Source organism: Numenius arquata, chromosome 24, assembly GCF_964106895.1.
Source record: "Numenius arquata chromosome 24, bNumArq3.hap1.1, whole genome shotgun sequence".
NCBI lineage: Eukaryota > Metazoa > Chordata > Aves > Charadriiformes > Scolopacidae > Numenius > Numenius arquata.
In genome coordinates, this window is record NC_133599.1 from 5,201,001 (window position 1) to 5,217,059 (window position 16,059).

At 54.8% G+C, this 16,059-nt stretch overlaps 1 protein-coding gene across 1 annotated transcript; it reads right to left on the reverse strand.

Moving 5' to 3' along the window:
• Positions 1-1,443: 1,443 nt before the first annotated feature.
• Positions 1,444-14,796, reverse strand: RAB44 (RAB44, member RAS oncogene family). The gene is made up of 16 exons (XM_074163433.1): positions 14,593-14,796; positions 14,378-14,492; positions 13,985-14,156; positions 13,539-13,682; positions 13,112-13,202; positions 12,367-12,462; positions 11,870-12,057; positions 11,454-11,502; positions 11,029-11,123; positions 10,108-10,502; positions 6,088-6,675; positions 5,524-5,605; positions 5,079-5,193; positions 4,211-4,312; positions 2,520-2,596; positions 1,444-2,075 (listed from the first exon to the last, which is right to left on the reverse strand). Exons 1-16 carry the CDS (start codon positions 14,794-14,796, stop codon positions 1,988-1,990), a joined length of 2,601 nt encoding a protein of 866 aa, XP_074019534.1. The 3' UTR covers positions 1,444-1,987.
• Positions 14,797-16,059: the final 1,263 nt, after the last annotated feature.

A 16,059-nucleotide genomic window follows, 5' to 3' on the forward strand; every position in this document is an offset into this window, starting at 1 on the left:
AACCATTTGAAGCAGGGAAAGAAAAACCAGGTGCATTTCCACGGGCATCAGGAGCTCTTACCCCTTGTTTCCTTGGAAAGCTGAGCTATAACAGAGTCAGAAACATGCAGAATTATATACTTTTTTTTTTTTAAAACTATATAGTGTTATTAGAAAACCAATTCTTGTTGTCACTATATTTTTATAAAGCAGAAACTGGCCGCTATTATGCTTTGCCATAATATACATATAAATAATAATGGCAACAAAAAGCAAACCCATCTGAACAAAATTATTCCCCCCCAAATCCACATGTAAGCAGAGTCTTTAAATACTGAACTGCTGGGGATGAGGCAACACGTGTGATATATAAAAATACTAAAATGTAACACTTGTATTTTTGTTTATTTAGTCTGTATGTCTTTCTCTGCAAAAATATAGTTCTCTGCATCAAGCTGCAAAAAGGAAAAAAAAAGCCTTGAAATTGTGATTTAGATTTTTTTCAGGCTGGGTTTTAAAACGGACACAGTATCACAGAATCACAGAATGATACGGGGTTGGAAGGGACCTCTGGAGATCATCCAGTCCAACCTCCCCCTGCCAGAGCAGGTCCCACAGGAACGTGTCCAGGCGGGTTTGAATGTCTCCAGGGACGAAGACTCCACCACCTCTCTGGGCAGCCTCTTCCAGGGCTCTGCCACCCTCACAGGAAAGAACTTCCTTCTCATTTTGAGATGGAACTTCCCATGTTCAAATTTGTGCCCGTTCCCTCTTGTCCTGTCCCTGGGCACCACTGAAAAAAAGACTGGCCCCATCCTCCTGACACCCACCCTTTAAGTATTTATAGGTGTTGATCAGATCCCCCCTCAGCCTTCTCTTCCCCAGACTAAAAAGACCCAAGTCCCTCAGCCTTTCCCCGTAAGAGAGATGCTCCAGGCCCCTCATCATCTTTGTAGCCCTCTGCTGTACCCTCTCCAGCAGTTCCCTGTCCCTCTTGAACTGGGGAGCCCAGAACTGGTCCCAGTGCTCCAGATGGGGCCTCCCCAGGGCAGAGCAGAGGGGGAGGATGACCTCCCTCCACCTGCTGGTCACGCTCTTCTTGATGCACCCCAGGATGCCATTGGCCTTCTTGGCCACAAGGGCACATTGCTGCCTCATGAGCATCCTGTTGTCCACCAGGACTCCCCATACTTCATAAAGAAGCCGTCGCGGCTGCAGAAGGGCAGGGTGCAACTTCCTCTTCCCTGCCCGTCCTGAGATTCGCTGCAATAGTGCAAAAATCTGCTCCGGAAGCAATGCAAGGAGAAGGGCTCTTGCAAGCATTTATCTGATCCTATATCCCACCACCCCAGAGCTCTTTCTGTTATCCTGGATGTGCTTTTGGAGCTTTTGAATTTATTTCGAGCAGTTTTTAGCAGTCTTCTGTCAAGACCTGTTATTGCTCACTGGGACGATAAACCAGGAAAGAGAAAAATTACCTTTACTTTGCCTAATTGGAGAGACTTACAAAGTGCATTTAGGATATACTGCATATTTCATCGTTCCAGATCCAATGTGATCAGAAAGCCAGAGCAAAAGTCACTGTTGTGCAGCAGCACCAATAGCCCTAACCCCGCTTATTTTATACACTGGTTTTCTGGTGACTCCTGGTATTCCTTTCTTTTATCCCAAGACTCGGTTTGGCTCCCTGCTGCTTCCAGCATCATTCCAGCATCTCGCATCCAGCCGGCTTCCTTTTCTGCCTCTGTCCTCAGCCTGGATTTTTGTCTCCAAAAGGAAGTGGTGAAGTTTCCCAACGACTATTTCGGGGGCTCTGGGATAACGGCAGGAAGTGAGTGGGGAATGGGGCTGGGTGGCAACCGGCTCCTCCGCAGCGGCTTTTGCTCTCAGCATCTGAGGGAGATCAGACAAGGCAGACACATGGGGAGCCGAGATGGCCCCCGAGAGCTATTTTTATACTTTTCTGGCTGTCGCTGCAATTTCAGATCACAACAGGGGGGTCTGTCCATCACCAGCAGCAGCCCTTTTTCTTCTGCGGTGGCTTTGGTACCTCTTTTGCCTTATTTTTTAATTCATCTTCGCGAACTTTGAGCAACCTGGGAGAAAAGGAAGCAAATTAGCCAGGCTTTTCCCCCCATATCCCGTGTTGCTGTGCAATTTGTCTCGCCAAGTGAGTGAAGGATGCTCAGCACGGCTGACAGGAGTTAGGAGCCTTCCAGCCAGCGGGATTTGGGAACCATGGACTCTGCTAAAAACGCCAGCCTAAATCAAATCACAGACAGAAATCATTTCGGGGAGAAATCAGCAGCATCCTGAGAAGGGTTTTATTAATCTCCTTGCAATGCTGGCTGCTTAGGAGACATCTTACAGCACTTATCTCCGGCTCATCCCGGCCATGCACACGCTGCTCCGAGTTTTCCCTGACATTTGGGCACAGGGAGACTCAAGCGACAGCAACACACCAGCATTTGGAGTCAAAAAAGCAAGGAGGGAGCCCATTAAATTCAGGACAGCTGGCAAGATCCAAGCACATGCCTTACCTGACTAAGCTGACCATGGACTCGGAGACGTTGTGGCCCGAGGCAGCGCTGCATTCATAAAACATGAGCTGATGCTCCTGGAAGACACAGAGCCCCAATAGAAATGTAATATTCTTGCATTGGAATAGCTTAATATGGGAGTAAATAACCACGGGACAGTTATGGTGTCAAGGGAAAACAGGATTCAAGGAAACAAATAACTCAGTAACTTATTTACTGGAATGTGAGGGTGAAATCCAGCTTTTCTGGTAGCTACATCACCAATTTAGTGTCAAGGAAAGGGCTGACACTGCAGACGGAACAAGATGGAATCACAGAATTGTCAGAGTTGGAAGGGACCTCTAGAGATCATCTAGTCCAACTCTCCTGCTGAAGCAGGGTTGCTCAGGGCACATCACTCAGGACGGCATCCAGGAGGGGTTTGAAGATCTCCAGAGAAGGAGACTCCACGACCTCCCCGGGCAGCCTGTTCCAGGGCTCTGGCACCCTCACCGGAAAGAAGTTTCTCCTCATATTTGAATGGAACTTCCCATGTTCCAGCCTGTGCCCGTTGCCCCTCGTCCTATCACTGGGAACAACTGAAAAGAGTCCGGCTCCATCCTCCTTCAACCCACCCTTTAGGTACTTGTAAACATGGATAAGGTCTCCCCTCAGCCTTCTCTTCTCCAGGCTAAAGAGCCCCAGCTCTCTCACAAGGGAGATGCTCCGATCCCTCCATCATCTTAGTTGCCCTATGCTGGACTCTCTCCAGTAGTTCCCTGTCTCTCTTGACCTGGGGAGCCCAGAACTGGACACAGTATTCCAGTTGTGGCCTCCCCAGCGCAGAGCAGAGGGGGAGAATGACCTCCCTGGACCTACTGGCCACACTCTTCCCTACGCAGCCCAGGATCCCATTGTCCCTCTTGGCAACAAGGGCACATTGCTGGCTCATGGAAAGTTTGCTATCCACCAGGACTCCCAGATCCTTCTCCTCAGCAGTGCTTTCCAGAAGATCCACCCCTAACCTATATTGGTGCCTGGGGTTCTTCCTCCCCAGGTGCAGGACCCTACACTTGCCCTTGTTGAACCTCATTAGGTTCATGGGATGCGTTCCAGTTAGTAGAGCAAATACATAGACAGAACTAGGTGTTCCTGGGTCTTTTTGTGCCTGCCAGTGATGGGTGTGTGGAAAAAAAAAATAATAATAAAATAAAGACATTTAATCCCTTGTTCTGCAGCCTCCATTTGTAAAACTGGTCAATGGATACTGGCCCAAATCCCATAAACTTTGAAATTAGAATTGGTAAAGGTGAGATTCTTCTCACCTAATTTTTATTAGCCACCTACTTTTGAAGAGATTAATCCTACTTCAAGCATTTCACTATCTTTAAAACAGATAGGGCTTGGTGGTTTTATTATTTAGATGATGTTGGGAAGGCATGTGGCACTTCCCAGCAAAGATAAGCACTGAAAATGTTTTAATTTATAGATCCAGCTCCATAAACTGTTTCACTGGGGCAGCGCTGAGACAGAACTAAAATGGCGAGGGGAAAGCAGGGCAGGGGAGGGTGAAAGATGGGTTCAAGGATCACTTTGATGATGTACAAAGGGCGAGTGAAGGGCTTTCATCTTTTTCCAGGTCCTCAGGCTGGTGGCACCCATCCTTAGCTGTCCCTGCCTAACCTGGGGGGACAGCAGGGCCCTGCACCTACCTTGGCCAAGCGTTCCCCCTCCTGGGTAGGGACCTGTCTCTCGGCAGCGCAGTCGGTTTTGTTCCCGAGAAGCAGAATAATGACTCCATCTTCTGCTCCTTCCTGGACAATTAAAGAGAAGAGGAGTAGGAGCGTGACTGAAGCTCCCTCGAGTCACAGTTGGTCACACCATCTACACACATCCTGGAGCACCGTGAAGGATGCCCACGGATTTGGGCTGGTAATAAAACCTTAAATTCTTAAGCAAGTTTAACAGCATGTAAGTAAGGGATATTTTTTTTTCTTTCTCTTAAATCATCTGTCCTGGTCTATGAACAGGGCATAACACTGGACGAGTCACCCTTGTAGTGAATCCATAGTGTGTTTGACTTCAGGAGCCCTCCAGAAGATGCTCTGCCTGGGATTTACACACACTGAACAAGGTGACATCCCATTTTGTTCCAGCGTTTGTAAAGACGGACTTTGCACTTGACTGGAAATCTCTGACAAGAAGTCTTTAATAAGACACGAGTTATTTCCTGTTGCCCAGGACTCAAAGTGGGCTGTTCTTGATTTACGAGTGTTCTCAAAGTCACTTTTAACATTTTCCGGTTTTTAATTTTTAAAGGAGTTGCTTGTTATCATGACGATGCTATCAACAAATTACCCCAGGAAACACTGCAAAAGTGTGACAATTGTCAGTACCTGAACTTAAATCCTCCCAAAAAAATCATTTTCTAACCAAAGTAAAGGAAAATGCCCTTTACAAAGTGCTTGGGCACACCCCCAGATGTCCATCCCTAGCTGGTGGCAAAGGTCAGGTGGGGAAATCCTGATCTTGGAGTTCCCAGATCTTGGGGACGGGATGAGGTTTCCCTTCTTCACTCACCTGGATGCAGCTCAGCCAGTACCGTGTGTCCGAGAAGGAATACTCCGATGTGATATCGTACATCAGCACCACCCCGTCCGCCTTCCGGAAGAACTGCTTGGTGATGCTGCGGTACCTGCGTGCATTTTAAACAGTCACCCGTACGGTCTAAGGAGGTTTTTGCCTAGGATCGATCTGAAATCCCAGTGGGAAAGCTGGGAAAGTATGTCTACAAAAAAAGGCAAAGCCCAGATTTTGCTCCTACCCTGATTGTAGAGACTGTACCAACAGCCTTTATCTTAATTACTTCCTTTATTATGCTTTTTCAGATCACATAATGTCCAGAGTCCCTTCTCAAACAGCCCCTCCTTTGCTAAGCAAAGCAAATAATGGCCATTTCCACTAACGTACCAGAGAAAACAAAACCACAGGTTGCTCTCCTTAAGCAGACAGCACAGCAGCTCACCTTTCTTGACCAGCCGAGTCCCACAGGCGGAGACCAAAGTGCTTGTTGTCCACCATGAGGTTTTTGACCCGATAATCCAGTCCTAGGAGACACAAAAGGGGATATTTTTGAGTCCGTCCCTGTGACAGAGGACGGATGGAGAAGGCACACGGTGCAGGTGTGGTCTGAGGCCAAAGATCAAGCAAACTGGTCCCAAGTGAACCTTTGGGTTTTAGCTCTTTAATGGCTGGATTTTGGGAAGGTCTCTAATCTCACAATGAATAAACCCAGATTGGTTAAGAGAGGAGAACAGAGCTGAAAGGCAAAGCAGAGGGAAAAACATCAGAGCCATTGGTATTGCTGCCCTAGAGAGGGCAAGGAGGACCAGCATTGCCTGCTCATGAGCACTCAGGCTTGTGAAGTTGGTGGTCCTATTTGGTCCTTGGTGACAGGTTGTACAGCACGCTTGGCATGAGCTGTAACACGCGTGTAATGATCACCAGCAGCTTGTGGGGTGGAGGAAGGGGAGTTGTGAAAGGTCAGCCAAGCGGGTGCAGAGCTGTGCTGGAGCTGGAGGAGACCTACCCACGGTGCTGGTGAGGTGGGGGTTGAAGGTGTCGGTGTGCAAGCGGTAGAGGAACGATGTTTTGCCCACGTGGGAGTCCCCGATGAACAGCACGTTGTAGAGGTGGTCTGGGTCCAGGGAGGATTCAGAAGAACCCCTTGGGGCAGCTCCTGCCCCATCTGCAGTCACAGCCCGTGGCTCTCCTGGGCTGGGCTCACTTTTCTGGCTCATTTTCTGCCCAACTTCTTGCTGCTTCTCCCGTTGACCAACACTGAGGTCTTTGCTCTGTTCTCCCAAGAGCTCCCTTTGAGGCTGCAGGCTGCTGTTGGCTGCATCCCCCAGTGATCTGTCTCCAAGTTCCATCCCCAACCGATCATTCCCAGCATCTTCCCGTTGGACCCTTTGGTGAAGGGTTGACACTGGTGGCACATCTTGTTTTGGAGGCTCAGCAGGTCCGGCAGCTACTTGCTCTGTTTCCATTGCATGTGGTGGCTTCTCCTCCAGCTGCTGGGAAGCAGTGTGAAGCCTCACCTTATCTGCCTGTGCCGAGACCTGCTCCTGAAGCTCACTGTGGGCTGCTTGTCCCGAAGCGCCTAGCCACAGCACATCTGGAATGAGAACATCCTTCTGCATCACAGTTTCCAGCTTTAGTGTACTGATTTGTACTGGCACCTTGGAGACCGGGGAGGCCAGCATAGACACACCATCATCATGGCCCTGCTTTAGCCCTAGATCCTGAGTTTCAACTAAAGTCCTTGCCCCTGCCTCCAGCCTCTCTCCCTGCATGATTTCCAGACCTTGAGCTCCATCCAGAGGCTTCCCCTCTGCCACAGCCCTCTCTCTCTGCAGTAATTCCAGTGGCTGCGTATCCCCTGGGACCTGCCCATTGGGACCAGTGAGCGCTCCCAGCTTTGCTTCCAGACTGGGATCCTCTGCAGCAGCATCACCCTCAGGACACAAAGTGGCCTCACCTGGAGGTGACACACGTGCACCAGCGGCTCCCTCCCAGGTGTCTGGGGTATGAGCTGCACATAGACCTGCCACGGAACCAGGAGTCTGGCTCTGCTCCCCTTCCCACATCCCAGCGGCACCCAGGGGTGTAAGATCTGCCTCTCTGCCCCCTCCTGAGGCTGATTTGAGATCCTCCACCTCTGCAATTAGCTGCACGTTGTCATCAGTGCTTTGAGTCTCCAGCATGTCCAGGATTCCAGCCTCCTCCCGTGGTTGCACATCTGCACCAGCTCCCTCTCCCTGCCCAATTCCTGTTCCCTGCGGATCAGCCACAGGCTCGTGTGGCAGCTCATGTTCATCCTGCCCTTGTGCCCCATCTTCAGCCTCCTCCATGAGCTGTGTGGCTGCTCTACCCTGTCCTGCCCGTGGGGCTTCTGTGTTGAGACCTCCACGCAGCTCCATGTCTGCCTGGGAGTCCTCTGCCTCCACCATTTCCACTAACTCTGCTTTATCGACCTGATCCAGGGGTTCAACATCTGGAGCCACGGTCCCTCTCTGCTCTGTATCCAGGGAGCCAGCCTCACTCATGGACTGCAGATCTGTCTCCTTGCTCCTTCCTGGGGTCAGTTTGAACTCATCCACCTCTGCAATTAGCTGCACGTTGGCATCAGTGCTCTGGTCCTCCAGTGTGTCCAGGATTCCAGCCTCCTCCTGTAGTTGCACATCTGCACCAGCCTCCTCTCCCTGCCCGATGGTCACTACATAAGGGTGAAGCACAGGCTCATGTGCCAGCCCGTGCTCACCCTGCCCTTGTGCCCCATCCTCAGCCTCCTCCATGAGCTGTGTGGCTGCACGGTCCCCCTCTCCCTCGAGGGTTTCAATGCTGGGACCCTCACACAGCTCCATGTCTGCCTGGGAGTCCTCTGCCTCCACTGTTTCCACTAACTCTGGTTTATCGACCTGATCCAGGGGTTCAACATCTGGAGCCACGCTCCCTCCCTGCTCTGTCCACAGGTCATCAGCCTCACTCAGGGGCTGCAGATCTGTCTCTGTGCCCCCTCCTGGGGTAAGTTTGAGCTCCTCCACCTCTGCAATTAGCTGCACATTGGCATCAGTGCTCTGGTCCCCCAGCGTGTCCAGGATTCCAGCCCCCTCTCCCTGCCCGACTCCTACTCCCTGTGGATCAAGCACAGGCTTGTGTGGCAGCTCATGCTCACCCTGCCCTTGTGCCCCATCCTCAGCCTCCTCCCCAAGCTGAACAGATACATGGTCCTCCCCTCCCTGGAGAGTTTCGAGGCTGGGACCCCCACTCAGCTGAATATCTGCCTGGGAGTTCTCTGCCTCCATCTCCACTAACTCTGGTTTATCAACGTGATCTGGCTCTTGCACATCTGGAGCCACGCTCCCTCCCTGCTCTGTCCACAGGGCACCAGCCTCACTCAGGGGCTGCAGATCTGTCTCTGTGCCCCCTCCTGGGGTAAGTTTGAGCTCCTCCACCTCTGCAATTAGCTGCACATTGGCATCAGTGCTTTGAGTCTCCAGCGTGTCCAGGATTCCAGCCTCCTCCCCAAGCTGAACGGCTGCATGGTCCTCCCCTCCCTGGAGGGTTTCGAGGCTGGGACCTTCACACAGCTCCATGTCTGCCTGGGAGTCCTCTGCCTCCACTGTTTCCACTAACTCTGGTTTATCGACCTGATCCAGGGATTCAACATCTGGAGCCACGCTCCCTCCCTGCTCTGTCCACAGGTCATCAGCCTCACTCACGGGCTGCAGATCTGTCACCGTGCCCCCTCCTGGGGTAAATTTGAGCTCCTCCACCTCTGCAATTAACTGCACATTGGCATCAGTGCTCTGGTCCCCCAGCGTGTCCAGGATTCCAGCCTCCTCCTGTAGTTGCACATCTGCACCAGCCCCCTCTCCCTGCCCGACTCCTGCTCCCTGTGGATCAAGCACAGGCTCGTGTGGCAGCTCATGCTCACCCTGCCCTTGTGCCCCATCTTCAGCCTCCTCCATGAGCTGTGTGGCTGCACGGTCCCCCTCTCCCTCAAGAGTTTCAATGCTGGGACCCGCATGCAGCTCCATGTCTGCCTGGGAGTCCTCTGCCTCCACTGTTTCCACTAACTCTGCTTTATCGACCTGATCCAGGGGTTCAACCTTTGGAGCCACGCTCCCTCCCTGCTCTGTATCCAGGGAGCTGGCCTCACTCGGGGGCTGCAGATCTGCCTCTACCTCTGGAAGCCGCTGCATGTTGACATCGCTGCTCTGGGCCTCCAGCGGTGGCACATCTGGTCCCACTCTGCCTTCTTGCAAGTCGGAGGGTGGCACAGCCACCGGCACCTCTGGTCCCACACTCCCTCCCCGCGCTGCCTCTTCCCTTGCAGACTCACCCTGAGGCTGCAGGACCTCCACATCCCCTTCCTCGGCCCCGGCTCTGCTGCTCCCTCCATGCTGAGCCTGGGCTGGCAGCTCCTCAGCATCCACGGTCTGTCCCCGGGGCTGCACCTCCGTCCCAACATGCTCTTCCTCCAGCATCCCAGGGCCAGGAGCTGCTGTCACCTCAGGGAGGACACTGTCCCCATGGGCTGCTCCCGTTCGTGCCTCCCCTGGGGAGGGTAGCTCTGGCTCCAGGCGCTCTCCCAGCTTTATTTCAAGTTTTTTGGAGAGCCCTGATGGTGGGTGAGTCTCTTCTCCCAGCCCCATGCCCAGGGGCTGTGTGTGCTCTGCTGGAGCCACAGCCAGGCCAAGCTCATCTATGACAAGCTGCCATCCTGCTGCTAGACGTGCCTCAGGCAGCCCCAGACCTGCCTCCAGACCTTGTCCCCAGCCTAATGCCACTTTCTCAGCTTCTCCTGGGTCCCGTGCTTTTTCCTGCATCCATCCTTCTCCCTCCACCTCCATCAGTGCCTGCTCTCCTGCCTCTGTGCTCTCTCCCGGTGCTCCTTGTGGATGCTCAGCCACCTTTAGCACCAGCTCCTTCACACCGGCACCCTTTCCCTGCAGGAATAACACCCTCTGTGCCTCCTCCGGGCTCTCTCCCTGCTCTGCCCCCGGCTCCTGAGCCCTGTGGTGCCCGGCTCCCACAGACGCACCAGCCTGTGTCACGTCTGGAGCACGAAGCTCAGCTGCAGCCGGTCCCTCTTTCAGGTCTCCTTCAACCAGCTGGTGACCGATGTGGCTGGGGAGGGTCTCTTGCAGGACCCCGGGGGTTGTGCCATGGGCTGTGGCTGCCTCCAGCTCTGTTTGGGGCTCAGCATCGTCCCGGGGGTGATGGGCAGCATCTGCCAGGGTGGGGGGTGCACCCGGTGCCTGTGGCTTCAGCTGTTTGCTCAGAGCCGCTATTGCATCATTCATCTCTCTTAGCAAAGAGCTTTGGTCAGAAAAGCGTTCCTCTTTCAGAAATTCTGGGAAGGGGTCCTCTTCCGCAGAGCTCGCTCTCCGCAGGGCTCCCAAAAGGCTTATTTCTGCTGGCGGCATCTCCCAAACCCTGGAAAGGGCAGAAAAGGGTGGTGGGGGGGTGTGTGTGTCAGCCCAGTCCCCAGGTGAGGCTCCAGCTCCCTCCCATCCATCTGGGCTGGTACCAGGAGGGTCCCTCCTCCATCACCTCACCCCATCCCTCTCCAATTTACCCTCTGGGTGATACTGGTGGGTCACACAGCCAGCAACCAGGGGCAGTGAAAAAGGGGTTGCACCCCCAGGGGGACAGACCTGGGGCTGAATCCTGCCTGGCAAGTGAATGTGCCTTCTCCCAGGCTCCATGTTCACATTATCAGAGGTGAAAAAACCACCTCTCAGTCAGGTACAGCCACTGCCTGAGCCAGGGAGCGACACAGGGCATTGAGCTGGGGTAAGCGGTCTGACCTCCAGGATGAGAGATGGGTGGGAAAGGAGCAATAAAAGGACTAAATATGTTTTTTTTCCCTGCGGAGGGAGGAGGACTTGGTTGCTCGGTACCGGCTCGCGGATGTCGAGGGCATGAGCTGAAGCAGCAGCCGGTGCCCAGGACCCCTTACACTTGGTGGGTGCTCTTGGCTTTGGGCTCGTCGCTCTGGGACCCCAGCCTGATCCGTGTCTCGGAGCGGTACTTCTCGCTCTTCTCCGGACTCGTCTGTGGCAAACAGGGTGGAGAGAGGCGAGAGAAAAGCGCTTGGCGAGGGAGCTTATTGATGAGAAACGATGCTGAGCTTTCCGGGCCGGTATCCAGACGTACCCACCCGAAATCTTGGGGGTATCAGAACTTACGTGTTGCTACCCCCTCCCTTCCCAAGCATCTGCAGGGCATTGTGCTGACCCAGATTGAGAAAGCTTTTAGGGGAGGGTCTGCCCCTGCTGCAGGATCTCCCTGTGCTCTTGGCCTCCCCAACAGTCCCAAACCGAACAGTGCAAGGCCCTGGAGCCCAGACACCCCATCCCACCCCCACATTCCCAGCTGAAGTACCTGTGGGGACAGGGGCATCTCGACTGGCAGCTCTGTCACCACTCTATCCCTGCAAACACAGAGCACAGGGGTCAAAATGGCAATTGCATCCTCTTCACCGTGTCTATCACCGCCCCAGGGTTGTCCCCAGCCCTGGAGCAGGACAGCAAAACCTGCAACCCTTGGATCAGTCCTGGTTGGATTCTTCTGGGTGAAGGACATTCCCGTCTCTGCCCGCACCACCCTTGAATGACAGGTTCAGTGCACAGTGGTGACAGTCCTGGGATTTTTTTCCTGATACTTTTCACACCAAGCCATGATTAATCTTCACCATGGAGACCACTGGGACTCATCAAACTCATTCCCCGTCCTCTGCAGCCCCCAGCAGGAAACCACGGATGTGCAGAGGGATACAATGGTCACCCACAGCTACTCACCCGGGCTCCTCCACCCGTACCCAGACCACCGAAGCCCTTGCTGTCTGTAGGCGCCCCTGGGTCTGCTGGAGCTGCTGGTGGAGATGCTGCAGACGATCCTCCAGCTCCTGGTTGCTTTCCTCCAGCTGCCGGTTTTCGGTGCTGGCGGCTTGCTGGGTGCTGCGGAGGCTGCGGCACCGTGTCTCCAGCTGCAGGACGGCAACCAGGACACTCACACCCCACCAGGACCCCCATGACACCCACAGTAAAGAACGATGGATAGCTATCTCCTCTAGACCTGGGGCTGAATTTCCACCCCCAGGGGGGGTGGGTGGGAAACTCAACTTGGATGCTCTGGGGTTGAAGGGGAGCATGGGGATGGGAAAGGAGAGGTCCTATGTGACAACCTGCACCAGGGGACAGGCTGGGATCAGCTGTACAACACCGTGTTGTTGCTACAGGCACAGGCCAGAGACCCCAGACACGTGATGGGGGACCAGGGGCTGGGGCCAGCTCACCTCCATCTGTGCCGCGACCAAGCGCTGCACCTCCCTCTCGCTGGCGTCCAGCGCTTGCTGCAGCTCCACGCTGTGCTGGTGGCTCCGGGCCACGCTCTGCGATGGCAACAAGGACATTGGCACCCACTCGCCCACCTGGGAGCTGCCATGGGGGCTTGGGGGTGCTGGGTTCCCTCCTGGGGTAGGCGGTGAGGATAAGAGTATTTACCCTAAATCTGAGAAAGAGAGACTAGCCTATAGTTAAAATTTCCCTTTCTCATCCACCTTTCCACCTGTATGTTGTGAGATACACATTAGCTTTATGGATGTGGAGGATCTTTTGTCCATCCGTTAACCTGTAGGACCTAAAAGCGGCACCTTTTGGCTCACTGGCATTACCTGCTATTAAGAAATTCCCGTTGGGAGACCTGGATGTGTGTGTGCGCACAGTTACATGCTTTGCTTAGATATAGACATGTATTAACCTGTGATTTGCACCTCTGCTTATTCATATATGTATTGATTTGGGACACCTTCCAGTAAGTCAGTGTGAATCTTGCCATCTTCAAACCTGTAACTAAGTCACTGCACAATTATTTTGTTTACTCACTTAATAATTAACCGGTTTAGGGGTTTACAAAGTGCTGCTAAAATGCAACCTCTCGATCTGCTTTACGTCATCAATAAGGTTCGAATTATTTTGAAAATTGTAACCGTGTAAAACATTTCCATCCGCGACGGAGAGGAGCCGCTGGTGGTGACCCACCTCCTGCTGCAGCCGCTGCTGCTCCTGCTGGATCTGCTGCTCCAGGGCCTCGCAGAGCTGCTGCACCTCCTTGTCGTGCTCAGCCACGCGCCTGCGGGGACAACAAGGCCAGGGGGCATCAGACCCTGCTGCCGTGGGTGCAGGTCCCCAGGACCCCACAGGTCTGCCTGGTGGGGTTGACCCAAGCAAGGATGTGTCCAGCGGCCTGAGTCTGGCACTTTTGCCATCCCCTGTGTGACTGCAGAGGGAGCTCGACCCCAAACATCAGCTCCAAGTGAAACCTCTGGATTTTCACCGATGGAGATGCTGAAAGCACCCGGTTTTCTCCCTCCTCAGGTGCATCTCCACAGCTGGGGTGAGCAGGGGGCCCCATCCCTGTCCCCATCCTTCCTGTCCCATCCCTCTCCCCTGCCCAGAGGTGGCCCACCTGTTGAGAGTCACCTCCAAAGCCTCCTTCTTATTCCTGGCTTCTTGGATGCGGTGCCTCATCTTGGCCAGAAAGTTCTCCAGGTTGCCCAGGAGCTGGGGTTCATCCTGCCGGAGCTTCACCCAGAGCTGCCAGATCTCCTGTCTGCAGGGAGAAGGGTTATTTTTGTGGTGAGCATCCCCCCCAAACTCCCCAAAGATGGGCCAGCTATGGGGTCCCAGGTCATTTAGTTCACACCATTCAGGATGTGTGGTCCTGAGGGGGACAGATGAACATTGGGGTGACCGTGATCCTGTCCTCTGTTCTTCTGCTTGGGGTAAAGGCACCTCCAAGCCATTTCTGGGCTCTTTGCCCTCATGGGGAACGTCCTGCCCCAAGCCTTTCCCCCTCAGACAGCTCTGCCCCATCCTGCAGGACACCCATGGGTGCTAAACAGGGTGGCTTACTCTTCAGAGACGTTGTCCGTGCCCAGCTGGTCCATGAAGGCAGCAAAGTGTCTCCGCTCCTCGCTGTCCACCCCCTCCAACATCGGGCTGGGGAGGACCAAGCGGACCCTCCGGGATGCCGTTTTCCTCCGGCGGTGGTCCCTGGCAGCTTTTTGGGAGCTCAGGAACTGTCCTGCCAACAGACACCCCAAACCTTCAGTGTCCACTCGGGGTGACAGCAAAGCCCAAATCCCAACACTTCCCACCCTATGGCTTCCACAAGCCACTTCAGCACAATAGGACCCCTCACCAGGTGAGCCATGGGCTGAGACCTGGGTATGGGGACACTTTTGGGACCACCATGTGCCACCCAGCAAGAAGAGCGCTTCTTGGAGGCAGCGTGTGGGCACTTACGGAGCCCGGCAGTGAAATCCTCGGTGCTCAACCGCCCGGTGCCGGCGGCATCCATCCCGTCGAAGACAAGCTCCAGCTCCTCCATGCTGCACGGGAAATCCTTCTCCTGCAATTTCTAAAAGCAAAGCAAATCAGGGGGAAAAAAAACCTACCCATCATCCAGGCTCCTTCCACCCTGGTGGCATTTGACCTGAGACAATGTCCCCATCCCTTACCTGCATGTCTGAGCGGGTGACAAACCCCACCTGGTCCTTGTCTCGCTCCTTGAAGAAGTCCTGCAGCTTCTGCACTATTTCGGATGCCCATGGCGGCTCCTCACCGGGGCCTGGGGCCGGTGCCTCGCCGTAGCCCTCCCGCAGCTGCTTGCGCCGGCTGGAGCCCATCCGACGGCCCTTGGTGGCCGCCCGGCGCTCGGCCATGGCTCCTGGCTTGGTCCTGGTCCTCGGCCGGCTCTCTCCTTGCCAGAGATCTTCGCTCTGGTGTGGAGGGAGACGGCGGAGTGGGACTGAGCTGGAAATCCATTTTGGGTGATGTAAATGCTCCCCGGGTTTGGCAATAGGAAGAGAAGGGCTTATCTCCGATTGCGTGGTGCAAAAGGAGCCTCGACCCGCAGTCAGCAACGGCCGTCCCCACCGGCTGTGAGCCCAACACCCACTGGGCAAGCGGCTTCTCCTGCCACTGGCCAAGCGCCCATCCCAAATCTCCTCCATGGTCCAGCCCGGCTATGGAGGATGCGCAGGACACCGGCACTGCCAGGGCTCAAGGGCCACCCGGGTGGTGACACAGCCGGGAGGTGACACCAGCAAAGGACCAGCCGAGGTGCTGCTGGACGTCTGGATAAAACGTGGTGGTTCCACCTGCTTTCTCGGAGCTCATCAGCAGCTTTCAAAATTCCCCCCCCGGCTTTCGCAGCCGTGAGTCACCTCCGGAGAGGCTGCGCGAGACCTCGGGCAGGTTTCCATCACTCACCCCAACTTGTGGGGCCTGAGCTCAGGACCCCCCCGTTCCCCTCTCCCCGACCCCGGGGTGGGTGGCAGCATCACCAACAGCCACCGTGCCGTCCCCAGGAGGGGTTGTTCTCTGCATGGCAAAGCCAAAAAAAGCTGAGCAGAGGAAACCACAGCCATGAAAAGCGGTGACGCAGAGCGGGGGCCATGCTCGAGCCGGCTTTCCGCTCCCCGTCCAGGGACACCACCCCCCCCCCCCCCCCGGCTGCTCCAGCCCCCTGCTCCTTTCCTTCTGCAACATGAAACAGTGATTCTCCTAAATCCCAGGGTGCACTAGAAACGTGGGAATAAGCCCCCAAAATATTCCCTTCCCCTTAAAGCAAGAAGGTCTTGTGGAGTTGCTGGAGGCCCACTGGACACTGCGGGGTGGAAGGGGGGGGGGAAAGGCAGAAACTGGGTGCCTTTATGGTGGTCCCAGCCTCTAACACAGCAGAAGTGGGAGCTCGGGGCGGGGGCAGGTGGGGTTAAGACATTGAGAAGCCCCCAGTTACCTGCCCCAGCCCTGGGGGGGGGGTGGTGGAGCTGAGCCCACCTCACAAAGGGGGTGCAGAACAAGGAAGGGGGCTGGCACGAGAACTGTGCACCCCCTGGCCCCACCTGAGCAGGGTCTCCCCCCAGCATCACCAACTCCTGGCGACCCACCTCCCCTCCAAAACACCCCACGCTGCTCCCAGC